General features: G+C 29.4%; 5 protein-coding genes across 5 annotated transcripts; 3 read left to right on the top strand and 2 right to left on the bottom strand.

Annotated features, from left to right (window-relative positions):
* Positions 1–12: 12 nt before the first annotated feature.
* LOC130675984 (3'(2'),5'-bisphosphate nucleotidase 1) lies at positions 13–4,564 on the top strand. The gene is made up of 4 exons (XM_057481928.1): positions 13–370; positions 1,092–1,311; positions 1,421–4,277; positions 4,392–4,564. Exons 1-3 carry the CDS (start codon positions 13–15, stop codon positions 1,758–1,760), a joined length of 918 nt encoding a protein of 305 aa, XP_057337911.1. The 3' UTR covers positions 1,761–4,277; positions 4,392–4,564.
* On the bottom strand, positions 1,977–3,610 carry LOC130675987 (signal recognition particle 14 kDa protein). Its single transcript, XM_057481931.1, has 4 exons — positions 3,477–3,610; positions 3,318–3,390; positions 3,125–3,237; positions 1,977–2,160 (listed from the first exon to the last, which is right to left on the bottom strand). The coding sequence occupies exons 1-4, from the start codon at positions 3,498–3,500 to the stop codon at positions 2,044–2,046; spliced, it is 327 nt and encodes a 108-aa protein (XP_057337914.1). The 5' UTR covers positions 3,501–3,610; the 3' UTR covers positions 1,977–2,043.
* Positions 4,565–5,233: 669 nt separating the features above from the next.
* On the top strand, positions 5,234–5,590 carry LOC130675986 (uncharacterized protein C14orf119). Its single transcript, XM_057481930.1, has one exon. The coding sequence runs from the start codon at positions 5,234–5,236 to the stop codon at positions 5,588–5,590; it is 357 nt and encodes a 118-aa protein (XP_057337913.1).
* A 1,598-nt stretch (positions 5,591–7,188) lies between these two features.
* LOC130675979 (uncharacterized) lies at positions 7,189–17,094 on the bottom strand. Its single transcript, XM_057481922.1, has 4 exons — positions 16,532–17,094; positions 16,225–16,378; positions 14,051–16,114; positions 7,189–12,699 (listed from the first exon to the last, which is right to left on the bottom strand). The coding sequence occupies exons 1-4, from the start codon at positions 16,681–16,683 to the stop codon at positions 7,189–7,191; spliced, it is 7,881 nt and encodes a 2,626-aa protein (XP_057337905.1). The 5' UTR covers positions 16,684–17,094.
* LOC130675983 (uncharacterized) lies at positions 12,681–14,057 on the top strand. The gene is made up of 4 exons (XM_057481927.1): positions 12,681–12,819; positions 12,894–13,175; positions 13,262–13,766; positions 13,834–14,057. Exons 1-4 carry the CDS (start codon positions 12,739–12,741, stop codon positions 14,034–14,036), a joined length of 1,071 nt encoding a protein of 356 aa, XP_057337910.1. The 5' UTR covers positions 12,681–12,738; the 3' UTR covers positions 14,037–14,057.
* Positions 17,095–17,958: the final 864 nt, after the last annotated feature.

The raw sequence follows: 17,958 nt of genomic DNA, 5'->3' as shown, positions 1-17,958 counted from the left end.
TATAAATTAAAAATGGCACAGTGCCATCCACTGGTGACACGTTTGGTTGCTTCATCAGTGACAGCAGCAACGCAAGCAGGAAAAATAATTCGTGATATATTTACACAAGGAGATTTAAATATTATTGATAAAGGAGTTAATGATCTGCAAACAGAAGCTGATCGTTCTGCACAAAATTGTATTATAGAATCACTGAGTAGACAATTTTCAGACATAACTATTATTGGAGAAGAAGGAACATCCAGATGTGAAGTTCCATCAGACTGGATTGTTACTGATTTAGATCAAGATGTATTGAAGGTTAAACTTCCTGATTATCTCGAAAATGTTTCTCCGAAAGACGTGTGTGTATGGGTTGATCCACTTGATGGTAAAATAATAATTATTATTTATTTATTAAATGTTATGACATTGTCTTCTAGTAGATTGACGTATCCATCAATGATTTTTATTAGTGTTTTACTTTATGAATATTTATTTGTATCATAAACTACAAAATTTATAAGGTAAAAGACCTAGTACCTGATCACTCCATGTATTTGTATATCTATATATATTTAGTAAATATAGATATACAAATACATGAGTGATCGGACACTAGTTCCCTGATCGGGTACTAGGTCTCTTACCTTCCCTGATTAAGAAAAATGATTTAAAACAATTTGATTCCATTAATATATAGATATATAGTTAGCATGCATTAAATCATTTTTCTTAATCAGGGTTTCTACTTATATTTAACTTGAAAAATATCAGCATACATTAGGTGTCATACTTTCTATTCCTCAATTTCGGCCACTCTGCTGTAGACATAGATTGCCCCTATATATCTTTTGTAACCATCACAACTAGAAAAATTATTTTCATTTATAACTGAATTTTATTACTTAGGGCCAGTTTTTTAAACTGGGTTTTAATTATTATTGCTGGTATATCTATATATTACTAATGCATAGATATACTAGTAATATTAATTTAAACTCGGATAAAAATAAACCCCGAATTAAAAAAACTGGCCCTTAGGGAATGTAGTCAGTTTTTATTATAATCAATTATTACTTTTATTTTATGAGTAATTAAAAACATTATAGGTACTTCTGAATTCACTCAAGGATTAGTGGACCACATTACAGTATTAGTTGGTGTCGCAATAGGAAAAAAAGCTGTGGGAGGTGTAATTCATCAACCTTATTATAAAGACGTTCAAAAATCATCACTAGGTCGTACTCTGTGGGGTATTGATAAAGTTGGAATCGGTGGGTTCAAGCCAATCCCACCACCAGCTGGAAAAAAAATAATTACAACTACACGGTATTGGAATTAAACTAATGAAATATATATATATTTTTTTTTATTGGTATTGAATAATAAATGAGTTATTAAATATTGTACTTATAATTTCTAAAATTGTAATCATTAGGTCGCATTCCAATAAAACTGTTCAAGCAGCACTGGATGCTATAGAACCTGATGAAGTCATACGAGTTGGAGGAGCTGGTCATAAAGTAATGCTTTTATTAGAAGGCAAAGCAAATGCCTACGTATTTGCAAGTCCTGGATGTAAAAGATGGGATACTTGTGCTCCAGAGGCGGTGCTACATGCCGCAGGAGGAACTCTTACTGATCTATATGGTGATAATTATCCGTATGATGCTGATACTGAACATCCTAATACTAAAGGAGTACTGGCTACAGCACCCGGTGAACAGCATTCGTGGTATCTATCACGTATTCCTGATCAAGTTAAACAAGAATTGTAGTTTTTATTTTTATTAAACATCACAACGCATTTAGTTTAATTTAAATTAATTTTTTTTCCCTTGAATTGTTTTCTGATAAAAATTAACACGTGATTTCTTTATGAGAAGATAAAAAATTTGAATTATTATACATGAAATATAGTTTTACGGTTTAAGCGCAAGATTAACGCGATTAAATATAATATATATGTACGGAATAATTATTAGACATAAATCTATTATCATAAATTGCATTTAATTATTGAATTAAAAAAAAAAATTATATAAATAAATATTAATTTGATTAGTGAGCTTTAGGCTTTGCACTTTTCACTTTTTTTAATTTTTTCAGTCCATTTATATTTGCTTTTAATAGATTCCAGTATGCCTGCTGGAATTTATTTACATCCTTGGAATGAATCTGAAATAAATACAAATTTTTTAATTATTTATTAAGTATATTTGTGATATATGAAATACATGAGATAACTTTCAGGTAATTTACATTTACCTGAAGATCGGAACGTTTTTCGCGCAATGAAAAAAAAAATTGGAAAGTAAAAAATCTACTGGATGACTAGATTTCTAAAATATTTGGCATATAGATGCTGGTATATCAACCGAAAATTTTAGGCCACATTCAACTTCTGAAACTACCCCTTAAGCAGCCAAATTACATAAACTTTTTTCATTTTCGTTGCTTGAAAAACGTTCTGATCTTCAGGTACATTGATTTTAACAAGTAGCGATCAAACAAAATAGTTGTTTTTCTAGATAAATAAAAAATGAGTGTGAATGTAGCAGACATAAGACAATTTATAAATTTTAAATAAATAAATCAATCAATCAAAATAATAAAATTGAAAAAAAATGCCCGTACGGGTCTTGTATTTTTCTAAATACACATTTTTTAATTTTTACTCAACTTATTATTAAATTTATCATTTAAAAAAAACTCAAAATTTATTAAACGTTGGCTAAGTTCAGTATCATAATTTTATTTAATACTTTTCCGTGAATTAAAATAAAGTATTTAATGTCAAAAAATAGAGCACTGACCATAAATGGTACTCCTACACCATCCAAAATTTAATTCATTTTTCATTATTTCGAAGTCTAATAATTTTTGAATATTTTAGAAACGATTAATTACAAAAAGTTAAAAATATTTGAAAAAATTGCACCTATAGTTTTATAAATTTTCTACAAGTGCATGTTTTTAGTTCTGTTTTTTAAAAATTAAATTATGCTAAAAAAAATTGTTAATTGTCTGCTAACTTCAGGATTATAATTTTTCAACGAATGATTTTAAATGAGTCCGATAATTAAAATTACTAGAGAAAACTATCGTAATAAATAGTAAATAAATAAATTATTGAACTTACAACTGTAGAGATTTTTTTCGAGTGTAATTTAGCTCTTACTAAACAGAGATACTCTGTTGGTTTTGGTAAAGGAGGATTACCTTCTCTAGGTTCTGGTTTATTATGTCCATTGACTGAAATAATATTTATATTTAATTACTCATAACAAATAAATTAATTAAATAATCAATAGAGAACAGTAATTGATATTTACATCTTTTAATAGTCAGAGCTACTGAACCTGACAGCCGTGACTTTTCAAATAACCTAGTGAGTTCACTCAAAAACTATAAAATATATAATCATAATTAGTCATCAAATGTATATAAATACATTTATAATTTATTATAAACATTTAAAATTTTAATTTTACCACATCATTTTCTATTAAAACCATTCCGGTAACATATGCCTCGACTAATGTCGAGCATGTGCAAAAAAAAATTATTAATTTAAATAATTTACAATTTAATATTTTATATTTCAGGTTATGTTCAAAGTGACAACGACGACAACGTAATTACAGCAAACGAAAAATATTTAACTACAGCCACCTGTCTTAAAATATTTAAATATTTTTTTTGCTTACCAACAATCGACACTAAACAATATCAAAATTTATGAGTGTGAATGTAGCAGATATGAGACAAATAAAAGAATTAAACAATTAAAAATATAACAATAAAAGAAATGCACATACTGATTTTCAAATTCTACGAATGCGAATTTTTTAAATTTTATTCGATTCAAATTTAATTCACTTGTTTCAAAATTAAAAAAATTGACAATTATCAACTACATTCACACTCATCAAAATTTCCGAATCGGAGCATGAGCACGAGGGTCCGAGAAAAAAAAGACCAACTAGTCCATGTTTATTCAAATTAAATTATTTAAAATATTTATTTAAATTGTAAAAAGTCAATACTACAATTACTTTTCATTTAAATAATATAATTATAGGCGGGTTTTAGTTGGAGTAAAATAAAAATGGATACAGGTATCAAAGTTAAAATAACAAGTAACAATGAGTGTTTATTTGATAAATCAATTGACAGTTCAAATAAAAAAAATAACAAAATAAGTAATTTAGTTGAAAACTTGAAAGTGATGCAACAACAAGTCAATGACTTCTTGACAACTTTAATTGAATCTCAACAGGTATCCAGCAAAGGTGAATGAACCCACTTGTTGAATAAATTCAATAACTATTTTTAAAATTTTTCTATTTTTATTACACTATAATTTATTTATTGCTAATAATTTTATATTAAATGAACAATTATAGATGAATCTCCAGAAGTATCCAGTGAAGATGAAGATTCAGATGACGATAATGATGGAGATACGATAGATACTAAAAAATGTAAATTGAAATAAAATTATAGACCGGTTTTAATAAGCGCACCGTTATATACTTGTTTTAAAAAAATAAAATAAACTGACAGTTGAGAAAACGAGTACCTGAGGAGTCCTTTATCAATTCCTGACCTTTTTCTCTTGATTCCTACGCATTATTATGTTCCTGGAATAAATATAAACCTACAGTTAGTACACACATATATAAATATATATACAAACACACTTGTTTATATTGATACTGATACGGTTTAGGTGTGTGGCGACACATACTGTAATCATCTGTGATGTCAAGACAGCTGTAATCCTGGTAAATAAACCAACAAAACGTCAGTATTTATATCAACATTCCCATCAGACAATTATATTTTAAAAAACTGGTAATGTATTTTACTTATTAACATTTTAATCATTAATCTTATCATTGTGAATATAATTTTTATAATCGATATCTCATATCATAAGTACTATAACCTCATATATATGTAATAAGAATAAGTATTATATATTTTTTTTTTATTTTTTAAATAATCGTGAAAGCAGCAGACAATTTGCAGTTTTTTTATTTTTTAATAAACAAATTTAGTAATAGGAAAAAAAATTTTGAGATTTTTTTTTTTAAATTAAAAAGCTGGATGTCTGTTACTTTCAGTATCATTATTTATATTAGTATCGCAAGATCAATTGTTTTTTTTATTACAAGTATTTAATAGTTGGGAGTGTAATGGAATTAAATAATTAAATTAAAAATGGATAATTTATAGATGAAAAATGACATCGACGTTGTCAAATCAAGCTCAGTTGAGATACATGGTAGAGTGGTTCCAAGAGTGGTCTGAAATGCAGCGTGGAGATTTTTTAAATATTCTTATTGAACGATGTGGACCAGCTGATTTAGTGAACGGACTCGTGCCTGGTATCGAAGGACTGGGTTGCAATAAAGATGAACCAACGAGACCACCAAGTTTGTTTCAATGTCGTGTAAAACTTTTCCAAGAGTGGAGCCAAAATTGGACTCAGCAGGAGAAAGATAGTCTACTGGGTTCCATAAAAAATATTGACGCTAAATTCGCTGAAAAATATGAACGAAGACTGACTACTGGCAACGCTGATGAAGAAGAATCGTAGATTTTACTTTTAAGCTTTTTAATTCTGTGAGATTTATTAATATTTTTTTATAATCATTTTTTAGATGTCATTTATTTTTGGATACTTACATACAAGTTCGGCTCCACTTATATTTAATATTTCAATATGCCATTAACCATGATATCCATGAATTAATTAATTTAAAAAATTCAAGCCTTGTTATTATTATAAGTGTGTAAATCAGCCTTGATCAAAAGAAACAATTCAAAACGATTCAATTTTACTACTATATAAATATGCATTCAGCATTGAGTTAATCGTTTTGTTTAATCAGGGATATGATAAAGACCAAAGTTACGTGTTCTTTATTTATTCAGTCTACGATGTTTCGTTGGTATCATTCCAAAATCATCAGGAATCCATGAGAACGATATACATTATTATTTAAAATCATCAATCATGAACTATATAAGTAAATTTCAGTTTTTAAAAAATAATCATGAAATCAATATACATAAATTACAATTAAAACAGTAAGTCAACACAAAGTCATTGGATTTTCCATTGCTTACTACCTCCTTCATACGTTTATTATACATACATTCAGTCTCCATTTATTTGTCAAATTTTTTTTTATATACACGTGATAACTTTAAATAATAATGTATATAGATACCAACGAAATGTCGTAGACAGAATAAATAAATTAAGAACACGTAATTTTGGTCTTTATCACCTGATTTACACACTTACTTATAATTAATTAATGTATTTCATTCAGTTTCCAGAAAATTTATGAAAATTAAGTCGACAGTATCAGAATTACTAGTGGCTTAGATTACAAAAATTGATGACAGAGGGTACACTTTTAAAAGTTGTAATAAATATGAACTCAAGAAAACAAAGTAGAGCCCCACTTGTATATAAAAACCTTATTCTGTTTAGAAAATTTTGTTAATGTTTTTATTATTTGCGCTGATAGTTTTTAAAAACTAACATCTAGTCTGCTGTCGTGTCACGTTATAATTAAAAAATATCTACATTCCATCTATTTATAATTATAAACATTCCATATGTACATATCATCATTGACTGTAAAATCGACTGGCAGATATATACATCTATATATATAATTTCATAAATTAACAGTAAGATTTAAAAGTACGTAGGAAAATATATTTTAAACAGCAAAACATATATTAGTTTGGGTATATATTTACCATTATTATAAAACATACGTAATATAATAGTAATGATTTTATGGAATATATTTATCTACAATGACAATACATTTTCTAGATCTAATTTTTTAGTATAAAGTACATGTATACATATATTTATATATTACATAAATATTGTATGTGTATTTTATTAGTACACGTGTTAAATATCACAGCTTTTTAAAGTATAATCAGTTCAATGTGCCGTTTTTTTTTTTTTTTTTTTAATTCACTTATGTACAAAAGTCAACACGAAAATAGTTAAATTTAAATTTCTTTCTCAATTGTTACTTAAATAATTGCATAACAAATAAAAATAAAGCATTGCTAAATCGCAAATCTGGGTTAATATTTACATTAAAATAATTATAATTACAATTGTAATTGCAAACTTTTTTTCCTTAATTTAATCAACAGTTAATTGGGTTGATTATGTTGAAGCCACTTGGTACAAATTGATTTAATGGCAGACTGACCAAGACTATCAGCTTCTTTTAATATTCTTCGGATGTCTTGTGCTCTTGAATGTTTAACAGCTAAAAGATAAGCAGCTTTAAGTTGTTTACTTTCAATGTAACATCCAATTTTTAATTCAATATCCGTAATCAATCTTATCAGAGAATCAATTTGATCTTTAGGAGCTGGATTTGTTTCAGTACGCGAACGATCTAGTAAAAATTTAATACAATTAACTAACACGCGATCGGATATTGTATTGGAATTCGGCGATCCAGAACTACGGCAGCATTTAATCAACTGTTCAATAGAACTTATTTTTTTGTCTTGTGCCAGTATATGTCCAACTAATGAGTATACTTTTTGATGATGAAGATTGTAATCTTGCATTACCCGGAAAGCGATACCGAAACCTTCCTCAACATTACGTCCGCATAAAATAGAGAGTACAGCTAAATGTGTTCTTTCTTGTTGATTACCAAAAAGTGTCGGTGCATTTCTTGGCTGCAGGCCCTCGCTGTCCATAAATGAAAGCTTGCTGAGAAATTCATTAACAGATCTTCCTTCTTTCTCACAAACTCCCAAAAATTTTGCTATTTCCATTTGCCGCGAAATAGTATTTATATGTTTATCTATTTCCGTCGGCTCCATTTCCATTGTAAGACTAGTTTGCCCACTAAAAGACGAACTTCCACTTTTTCTTCGTCGTCTGTCAAAAATTTCATCTTTTTCACTCTGTAATTCAGCTTCTAAATGTCTCTGTGCGTCTATTAGGAAATGACTTCGCATACCAATATCCGAATAACTGCTTGCGTCCATTACGTAAAAACGTATACAAGTCATTGCAGCTCTAACGTAATCCTTCATAAATAATTGAAGCTGATAAAGTGTATTGAATAATTGTTTTTTTTCTAAATTATGACAGGTAAATAATAAGTACTTTTTCCATGATAGAAGACTTGGATCTTTTAATTTAATTGCTGTGCACAAATTTTTAACAATTCCATTTTTAAGGCAACCCAAAAAGACAACGTTAAAAAATAATTCGGGCTCTATTTCATTCTCTAGGATGTAAGATAAACATTTATCTAATTCTTTGTAACGAACAAAAAATTCTAAAATAGAATTATAGCTGCCGTACATCAACAAGTAGTATAAACTTTCTTGATATCGAAAATTGCTGGTAGTTGAGCTTAGCTTGGACACCGTATACTGACCATAAGATATAGCTTTTAAATTATTCAAAGTGTTCAATATTTCTTGAGCCATTGAACTTTTAGAAGTTGTTTGTTGTAAAGAATACTGATCTGTAGAATTAGATACTTCGAGAATCTGTAAAATTTCTCCTAGTAAAGGCGGGTCTTTTATTGGACGATTTTTCAACCCTGTTTTCGTTCTTACATCCTTTTTTTCTGAATCCCTATCACTTTTTGTTCCTTCTCCAGTGTCTGAAGAGTAAGAAAGTAGAACCCAGTCTTCCGGCACATAATCATCTTGATGAACTTTATCTAAACAGTGTGAAAATTTCTCACGTGCTTTCTCATAGTATCCAACTTTAAGACAGGCCTTTCCCCAAGCTGCCCAAACACCTTGAGTATCCAAACCAGACTTGGTACTGACATTCAACGCCAGTCTCCATTGTTCCTTTTCAGTCAATAAGTCTCTCAATCGTCGCAATGTATGATCATTGAGATCATCTTGTGGAATCAATGAAAGACAATCAGATGAAACGAGAATGCTGATAAGATCAACTTGAGACAAAAATCTATCGCAATCAGTCAAGCCGGTATTAAGTCCCAGCTTAGCGCACTTAACTTTAGCAGCCAATAATAGTGATCTTATCATTTTAATTATTAAACTATGATCTATTTCTGGATTAACTCGTCCTCTTTTATCAGGATACAATAGCTTCTTCATCTCATCACAACGATCAAGAAGAAAAGTCGCATATGTTTTGTGATCAGAGTGTAAATTTAGTATCGCTAAACACAGCGGAATATTTGGCGCATATTCAAAACAAAATTCTTCTCTCAATGTTCGATTGTGAGCCTCTTGAAGTGACAGTCTCCAACAATCAAATGTCTCACTGCTGGGTGTTGATGATGCACCCTGTGCTTGCATTGCAGTTTGTCGCTTACAGTCATTGCAAACACGTACAAGGACTGAATCCGCGTATCCTGGAACTCGAATTCGTTGACCTGAACAGGTTGCACAAACAACTCTACCACATCTTCGGCAATGATGCCTCCGATTAAACATAGAAAAAATAATAGCTCTACAACAGCTGCATTCACGTGCTTTATCATCTGGAATCCATTCTTCTCTTGTTGGTATATTTACAGGCATAAGAAATTCTCCACTTTGGCTTAATGAATTTTCTTTAGACTTGTTGCTGTCATTGTCCCGATGCACAGCCACACGAAAGTCTAAAGATTTTTGGGCATAAAATCTAATAATACAATCAAATTCTTCACGTTCAATACCACTAGAGACAAAATTATCCGAGCATGTTTTTAAAATTTTTTGTAAATTATCGAATTTACAATTCATAAGTAATTGCTCGAACATAACAAGTGGTTCATTAATTAAATGAATATAAAGTGGCCTGTCTCGTAAGTCCAATTGATCTAAAATTTCAACTCCCAATAAACTCCGCTGATATTTTTCACGTTCGACAGTTGAATTATCCAATAAATATTTAATTATAAATTTTAATGAATTTATAGATTCTAATTTATCAATAATACCATTGCATAATTTTATTGACAAACTCGCTGGTAATGCAGCCAATAATTTACGCGCATGTTTAAAATAATCTTTTTCATTTTTTAATAATCCCATAAAAAGTTCTTGCGAAACTAAACACTGGATTTCAGATGATGGTGTTTGATATTCCATCCATTCTAAACAGAGCTCATACTGATTTGCATCAATAAGTGACTTGACTATTCGCGTTGGATCTGTTTTTTCCGTACGATAAACGACATTATACCAATTAACTTCATCAAGATTGTCATCCAATTTGCAATAAATCAACATCTTATCAAAGACAAGAACTCTACAAAGAATTTCACTTATCTCAGACCTGCAGTGAGCTGGAAGATCATCAATATCTGCGTGATTTAAAATGTGACGTAGTGCTTCTTCGCACACACGAACAGGCCACGTCTTAACTTTGGACAAAACAACTTGAGCTAAAACGTGTACGTCTCTTATCTGATAGAGATATTGTAAGATTTTATTGTAAGTCAGATTAAACTTATTACTGATAATTAAACTCGTTATTATTTTATCTCTCAAGCTTTGTAACTCGGCGTTAATCATTATCAATGAGTCTGGAAGTGCGTCAAGTATCGTTAGACATTTTTTAAATTCACCGTTTCTTAAAATAACTTGGAAGTAATCCCACAATTCAGTTGTTGATGAGCAATTCTGTAGACCAGCAACCGTTGAATTTTCTTCATAAAGAACTTTTAAAGTTTGCGCCCAAGGTGATTTAAATAAATTTTCCAATACCACAGTACGGTCTAGATTATCACAGTTGCTGTCACGTATTGTTGGACTTTCTTCATGAATTCTTTGAACTAGATAAGATAGGAGCCAACAGTGTCCTTCTAAGTACTGCAGTAAATTCGGTTTAATAATTCTACTTCTCCAAACTGATGAATTATCTTTATCTTCTTTATCTATTTCACTGTAATCAATTATTGGTTTTTCATCGCTGTACTTTAATTGAATGTCGTAAAAATATTTGAATGATTCATACTCAATACTTTTGTCAATACTTAAATATTTGTCTATAATTGTTTTAGAGCCTTCAGTATTTATCGTAAGATCTTCGTATATTTTAACAAGTTTTGGAAGACAAATGACACTTTCACTGTCACAATTAATATAATTATTTAGATAACCGTGAACGGATGTATTGATATCTTCATTTAGGCTTTCTGGGTGATAAATTTTAATTATAGGAGATCTTTTGTATTCATTTATCATTGAAAATATCACACGAGGATCTTGTTGCAAGTCTAGATCTTGCCAAGCCGGTTCATTAAGTTCTTCTGGATATTCAAAACCCAATGACTCATCATCACTGAGTGATTGTCCGAGTAATTTTGATCTTAATGTGAAAAGACTGACGAAACCAAGATCACCTATTTCGTAACCGATTGTACTCAGTGATATTGCGTGTCTTAGATCACTGACTGGTGGATCTTTACTCCAAATTTCTAAGATCGCGTGAAGCATCATCAGGTTCCAGATGTTGAGGAAAAACGCCAGAGTATGATCACCAAAAGACAAATAACTCAAGTCCAAATTAGCTAAGCTTTGAGTTTTTTTAAGAATTTTAATAATACTTTCATTGTCTGACAAACTTTTCAAACCTGTTTCAAAAATATTTGACGAATCATAAGCCGAGCTTTTAAGCGTTTCTATAAGTTCTGATAAAATATCAATAATACACTGATTTGGATCATGGATATCGTCATTGATAAATTTTTCAACAGTTTCGTATTTATTTAAAACAATAATTCCCCATCTGTTATTTTTTATCTCATGGTTATCAATATTATCACCGCACATTAACTTCGGACAGCAGTTAATTAAAATACAATAAGCCAGATTAACTTGTAGTTGATTAGCAACAATCTCCAGTGTCTCTAAATCAACATCCAAATCAAATATTTGGTAACCAATATAAGAGTCAAGTGAATTTTCTAACAGAGATGGTTTCATTCCGACTATATTTATATCTTTAAAAGGAGGAGCAATCGATCTAATCAATTCTAAGTGAGCATTCAATCGATGTAAATATGGTTCCCCATTGCTACAAACCGATAAAATATTTTGTAAATCATTTTTAAATTTATCCTCTTCATTCTTATCTTTTATAAAATCTATTAGCTTCGTTTTATTTTCAAAAATAATGAGTTTACGTGATAAATTTGACCAGTAATCATTTTGTTCTCGATATTCTTTAACCGAAAATGGAATTCTCGCATCACAAAGAATATCAATAATCGGTGTGCCTTTACTTTCATGAAACAGCTGATAAATTGTTTCGAAAAATTCATAGTAACGGGTATTAATAAGCTTTTTATTTGACTTTAAATGTTTCATTGCTATTTCAGCAAGATTTTCTGATGTCTGACTGTCTTGGCCCATAGTCAACGCTAAATCAAGTGTGACCAGCGTCATTATATCTTTGGCATTATTAGAATCAGAACTTAACATAATATTAGACTCTTGCGATGCTAAAAATGTCTCGACTTGACTTGTCATACGTGTCGCTTGGATACCATCTTTAGCTGCTTGACGGATAAAATCAAGGGTGGAATGTTTAGTGTCCATTTTAATTTCATTCTTTGATGGTGTAGCTGTCAATTGTTTTGAAATATCTTGTCTGAATGTACGCATTGCTTGTGAAAATGATATTTCACCTGCCAAATTACTGTCTTCCATATTGAAAGTCTGTAAAAAAAAAAAATAAATAAATAAAATATAGTAATTATGGAATTATTATGTATGTTTTTATTAATCTTTGGATTTATCATTGAAAAAATTGAAACCTCATGGATACCCGACTATACAGTTGCGATAAGTCAATTATTTATCAATAATTAATAAATAATTATAAAATTTTTATTAATTATTAAAATTACTAGGCTAATTTTGAAGATCATACAACATATGTTTTATCATTGGGTAAATTTAATGACGAAGATTTAAATGAAATGATTAAACCAGAAGATTTGGCTCATTTTCCATCAATAAATAATAATAATAATAACAATAATAAATATAACGCATTGCATTTGCATGCTGAACGTTACAATAAACGAGCTGTTGATAAAGAGCAGAAAAATTTTAAACATTTACTAGAAATATCTAAAAATGCTAAAGAAAATAATTTTATTGAATTTAAATCATTAAAAAAATTCAACGAGGTTACTGGCATATAATAATTATAGTAATTGGTGTTATGTAAATATTGTATTATCATTTAATTTTATTTGTTTATTATAATTTAAAGTCTGAAGATTCAAGGGGATTAAGAGAACTCGAAAGATCTGCGACTGAGTTATCAGATTACGGAAAAGATTATCAAGAAAATGATTCATTTGTTATCGCGAGGTCAACCAATGATAGTTACAGTGAGAAAAAATATGAATCAATTGGTGAAGAAATAGAAGAAGAAGAAGATTATGATTACGAAAGTTTAAAAGCTGAATATGATCAACAAATAATTGATTCTTTTTATAAAAATGAAACTTTTAATTTTACTGATGATGGCCAACCGGAAGATACACCTAAAGAATTTGTAAAAGATTTGGTTGTTATTAAAAAGCCGCGAAATTGTACGCAAGCAGAGTTAACTAAGTTTGGACTTAAATCTTTTGAGTGTTTGATGTTTGATTATCAGCACGCAATAAAAAATAAAACTGACATAAAACTTTTGTTAATAAGAACATGGATGGTCATAAGAATATGGTTTTTTATATACATTTGTATAGCGATACCTTGTTGGTGTCAAAAAGGTATAAATATTTGAAATAATAATCTATTTTTTATTAAAAATCTTTTAAAAAAATTTAAATAAATTAGGTTGGTGCTGCTGTTGTTTTCGTTGTGAATTTTGTTTCCCTACCCGAAGAATTCAAAAAGTAAGAAATTATTATGCTCTTAATCCACCTGGAAAATTTGTTGAAAAACCACTAGCTGATCCAGAACATCCGTTGATTTATGAGCCAACAAAAGCCGAGAAAAGAGCTTACCGTGATTTAGGAAAAGAATTGAAAAAATTATAATGTATTAAATTTACCTCAATCACACGTTGAGCTTCAGTTAAATTATCTTTCCACAAGCATCTCAATACCAGAGTTTCCTTAGAGGCCAGCATGTAACTAAGAGTAAACTCTTTAGCTTGTTTTGAGCTTTTTTCATTCGATGTATCTTCACTTTGAGATGATATATTTTTTACACGTCTGCGACGTTTATTATTTTCATTGACAGTATTCCCGACTGAACTACTTTCCGAACTGACATCAATGTCTGAGCGTAAGTCTGGTTCATCAGACGAACTATCATCAAATTTATATAAATGTGAAGTCCTTTGTTGATGAGCAATTGAATTTATTTTATTTTTAACAGTTAAAAAATTTTTTTTATCCACTTCAATGTCTGGCAGTCCTTGTCTTTTTAAAAATTCCGTGGTCGTTAATAACTCTAGCCGCCAAGATGCATCACTGAGATATTTTTTCATAGACGATATTCTATTATCAAGTTCTTCTAAGTCTTGATACGTCTTTGAATCATTCTTCAATCTCGTGTACTCGTTATCAATTACAAAAATACAGCGTTTAAGATAATGCAATGTCTCTCGTATGGCATATTTGTTGCAGATAAATCCAGTTTCAAAGTGACATGAATTTTTATAAGACAATGACGATGGTTCGTCATAAATATCATCATCATCAACCTCATCTTCATCTTCGTTGTCACAATCCGACGTATTTTCGACACTCGTTAAATCTTCATAGCGTATAAATAACATGGTAAAAATATTTTCTAACACTTCTAATCGTAATTTTAACGGACTAAGATTATTAATATGCATTTCCATACAATTATAATGATCAATTATTGTTTCAAATTCAGTATTATAATTATTAGAAAGTGTTATAGCTTTGAGCGCGCTTAGCATTGCATAGTAAGCTTGATAAGTTATTTTAGAATCCGCCGAATCTTTTAATAAAGGATACACGTCATCAAACAATTTATTATGTATATCCGGTACATACATTTTGATAGTAGACAGGACTGATGATGATTGAAGATAACGAAAAATTTGTTTAATATTATAATTTTTATGGGTTAAAAGTGATTTCTTATTGTGTTCAAAAAAATCATTACGACATTTGATGATCCACTCTAGAGCATCCAGGTGATTTTCAAGAATATTTTCGAATTTAATCATAAATGGATCCTTTGAATCTTTAAATTTACAATTTTTAATAATAAATCTCAGAGATTCGGACATGAAATTATTTTTTTTCCACATTTCATTGTTTGACGACGTCTGATTTGTATTTAAACAACTATCGATACACTTTAATAGTAATGGTATCCAAAGATTATTTAATACACAATTATTTAGTAATCTATCAACTTTATCCAAGTGATTATTTATCGTTAATATATAACATATTTCTAAAATATCTGATAACCAGTGAGTTCTATTTCTTAATACTCTTATGAATATTTCATTGGCATTTAATGATACCGCTGATGATTCATCTTTAGCATCAAAAATAGCTGAGCATATTTTAGTAACATTATCTAAATTATTAGGACTCTTATTACGCGCATAATTATCATCGCAAAATGTATGCCACATTTTAAAATATTTAAAATCTTTACGTGAAAATAATGACAGTTCGATGTCTTTAAATTTACAAGTTTTAATTAACATCGGCCATAGCCAAAGCTTAAGCTCTTCCTCTTTTGATTCCGTGATATCAAGATTTGATAAAATAGACAACAGAGTTCCCAAATCATTGTGGTTTATAAAATTTATATTTTTTTGGCAATTTATTACTCCACTGTTTATTTTATTGTTGTTTGTTGAACCAGGAAAATTTTTAGCTCTGTATAAAATGTCTTTGATGACTTTAACATAAATATCTTGAAGCGCTGAATCTGTTGCGGCAAAAGACGGTGACCATATACAGAGTAATTGATCTATCGTCCATTGCACCAATGCTGGTTTGTCCCACAAATGTTTTTCTAAAAACTTTAAACTACGTTCAGTAATCTGCGGAGAAATTTCATCAGATTCTTCTTTTGTTATTGTTTGTGCTATCGAATCATAAAGCTTGAGCAATTCCTAGACAGATAAAATAAATAAATAAATTTAAAAAATTCTACTGCGCAACTAAAAGTCTAACCAACGTCCAATAAATCTCAGTAAAATTTAAATATTATTATTATGTATACCTGCTCAATTATTTCAGGTACATTATTATCAATTAAATGTAGTGCATTTTCAAGCTGTAATAAATTTAATTGACCTTCTCTAACGTCATTGTTAGTCAACATTGCCAATAGTTTGTAAATAATCCATGAAGTTTTCTTGGTATACTCGTAACAACTGAAAGTAAATACGCATGCAATAGTTATGATTCATTTGGTGATAATAAAATATGTATATATATACATATGAATATGAATATGATCTCATTTTATTAAAGAGTTTCTATATTAGCTTAGAGTTATTATGCATTATTATATTATGATTATTTACCCTATTGATCTACATAATTCAACTGCTGCGCCATTACTATCATTCGAGGATTTAAAATTGTTTATGTTTTTTTTATGGACGACATATGCAGTATACCATAGTCTTGATACAATAAAATCTTGTAATTTTGTTAAATTTACGTTTGTTGACATTATTACTTATCATTCCACGGAACATATCACTGCTAGCAGTAACTCTTGCCACGTTCTAGCACACGTTTTATTATTGTTATTAAATACGTTTACACTTAACATATAAAATAGAGTTTTGTGAGAGATACACGCGTTTGTTTGGCTTGTTAAACACTGACTGGCGCTCACGTGCGTGCAATAAAACAATACTACGTAATGCGTAATGTGTATGTGTAAAATATGTTGATAATAATTTTAAAAAATAAGTATGGATGTAGTGTTATCTCAAATTACAAAATACCACATATAAACACAAATCATGATACACGTGTCTGAAGGATTTTTAACATTTTGAGCTCCGTAATGGTGACGCGCGCGCCTTACTACGATTAAAAAACTAACTCCAAAAAGAACGTACTCATATTTATGTGTCAATTATAACCGCGAATTATTTAACTTTGTTGACTAATTCATATATATTAATGCCCTGGCAGCATTCAAGTCGGAGTGACTGCTTTACTTGGTCTTTTTGAAGGTGTCCTCAAGAAGTCTTATAATGAATTCTTAAAGGTGTCATTTTTAAGAACTTAATTAAGAGTTCTTGGACTCCATAAATAAGACGTCAGTTTTGTGACGTCTAAATGTATTCTTTTTTATGATACTGAAGTTAGCAGACGTCTAATAATTTTTGGATTTTTTGTTTAGACGATAAAACATAAAAAAAAAAAAATATTTGAAAAACTGGCACCTGTAGTTTTTTAAATTTTCTACATGTGCATATTTTTTTGCAATTGATTTATTGAAAAACGAAAATTCAAAAATTTTCAAATGTCTGCTAACTTCAAGATCATTCTTTTTTTTAACTTCTTAATGAAGTCAAAATTAGGAGCTCCTTAAAACGTCATGTTAAATTGATACTGAAGTCTTATTTGCGAAGTCAGAAAAAAAAACTCTTTTTAAAGACGTCTTACTGAGTTCGCTAGGCTCATTCGACATCTTGAGAACTTCTTAAAGACTTCTTTAAGATGTTGATAAGACGTCCAAATCATAAACAGGAACTCATTCAGAACTCATCAAGACGTTATTTTGCTATCTGGGTGTTTAAAAAAAAAAATTTTTATTTTTCTTTTGGTCGCAAAAGTTGGTTTTAAGGGGCGTCACCGGAACTTTTTTTTAGACTCAGAAAAAATAAACGGGACTTTGTTACAGATCGTAAATGAGAATTTTGAAACAATTTTTCTCAGAGACGAATTTGAATTTTTGAAAATACGAAATTATTAGCCCTCAGTTAAGGTT

This window comes from Microplitis mediator, chromosome 10 (assembly GCF_029852145.1).
Source record: "Microplitis mediator isolate UGA2020A chromosome 10, iyMicMedi2.1, whole genome shotgun sequence".
NCBI classification, from domain to species: Eukaryota; Metazoa; Arthropoda; class Insecta; order Hymenoptera; family Braconidae; genus Microplitis; species Microplitis mediator.
Note: the sequence above shows the minus strand (reverse complement) of the source record. Positions and strands in the feature narration are given on the sequence as shown.

What these genes read in the sequence shown, in the direction of transcription:
- LOC130675986 (XM_057481930.1), top strand. Translation starts at nt 5,234, where the DNA reads ATGACATCGACGTTGTCAAATCAAGCTCAGTTGAGATACATGGTAGAG.
- LOC130675983 (XM_057481927.1), top strand. Translation starts at nt 12,739, where the DNA reads ATGGAATTATTATGTATGTTTTTATTAATCTTTGGATTTATCATTGAA. An exon ending in CATGGATACCCGACTATACA is followed by an intron (nt 12,820 to 12,893) that starts GTTGCGATAAGT and finishes TAAAATTACTAG; the next exon opens with GCTAATTTTGAAGATCATAC. An exon ending in ACCTTGTTGGTGTCAAAAAG is followed by an intron (nt 13,767 to 13,833) that starts GTATAAATATTT and finishes TAAATAAATTAG; the next exon opens with GTTGGTGCTGCTGTTGTTTT.
- LOC130675987 (XM_057481931.1), bottom strand. Translation starts at nt 3,500, where the DNA reads ATGGTTTTAATAGAAAATGATGTG. An exon ending in TTTTAATAGAAAATGATGTG is followed by an intron (nt 3,391 to 3,476) that starts GTAAAATTAAAA and finishes TATATTTTATAG; the next exon opens with TTTTTGAGTGAACTCACTAG. An exon ending in CGAAAAAAATCTCTACAGTT is followed by an intron (nt 2,161 to 3,124) that starts GTAAGTTCAATA and finishes TATTTATTTCAG; the next exon opens with ATTCATTCCAAGGATGTAAA.
- LOC130675984 (XM_057481928.1), top strand. Translation starts at nt 13, where the DNA reads ATGGCACAGTGCCATCCACTGGTGACACGTTTGGTTGCTTCATCAGTG. An exon ending in ATGGGTTGATCCACTTGATG is followed by an intron (nt 371 to 1,091) that starts GTAAAATAATAA and finishes AAAACATTATAG; the next exon opens with GTACTTCTGAATTCACTCAA. An exon ending in AAAATAATTACAACTACACG is followed by an intron (nt 1,312 to 1,420) that starts GTATTGGAATTA and finishes TGTAATCATTAG; the next exon opens with GTCGCATTCCAATAAAACTG.
- LOC130675979 (XM_057481922.1), bottom strand. Translation starts at nt 16,683, where the DNA reads ATGTCAACAAACGTAAATTTAACAAAATTACAAGATTTTATTGTATCA. An exon ending in GAATTATGTAGATCAATAGG is followed by an intron (nt 16,379 to 16,531) that starts GTAAATAATCAT and finishes ATTTACTTTCAG; the next exon opens with TTGTTACGAGTATACCAAGA. An exon ending in TACCTGAAATAATTGAGCAG is followed by an intron (nt 16,115 to 16,224) that starts GTATACATAATA and finishes TTATCTGTCTAG; the next exon opens with GAATTGCTCAAGCTTTATGA.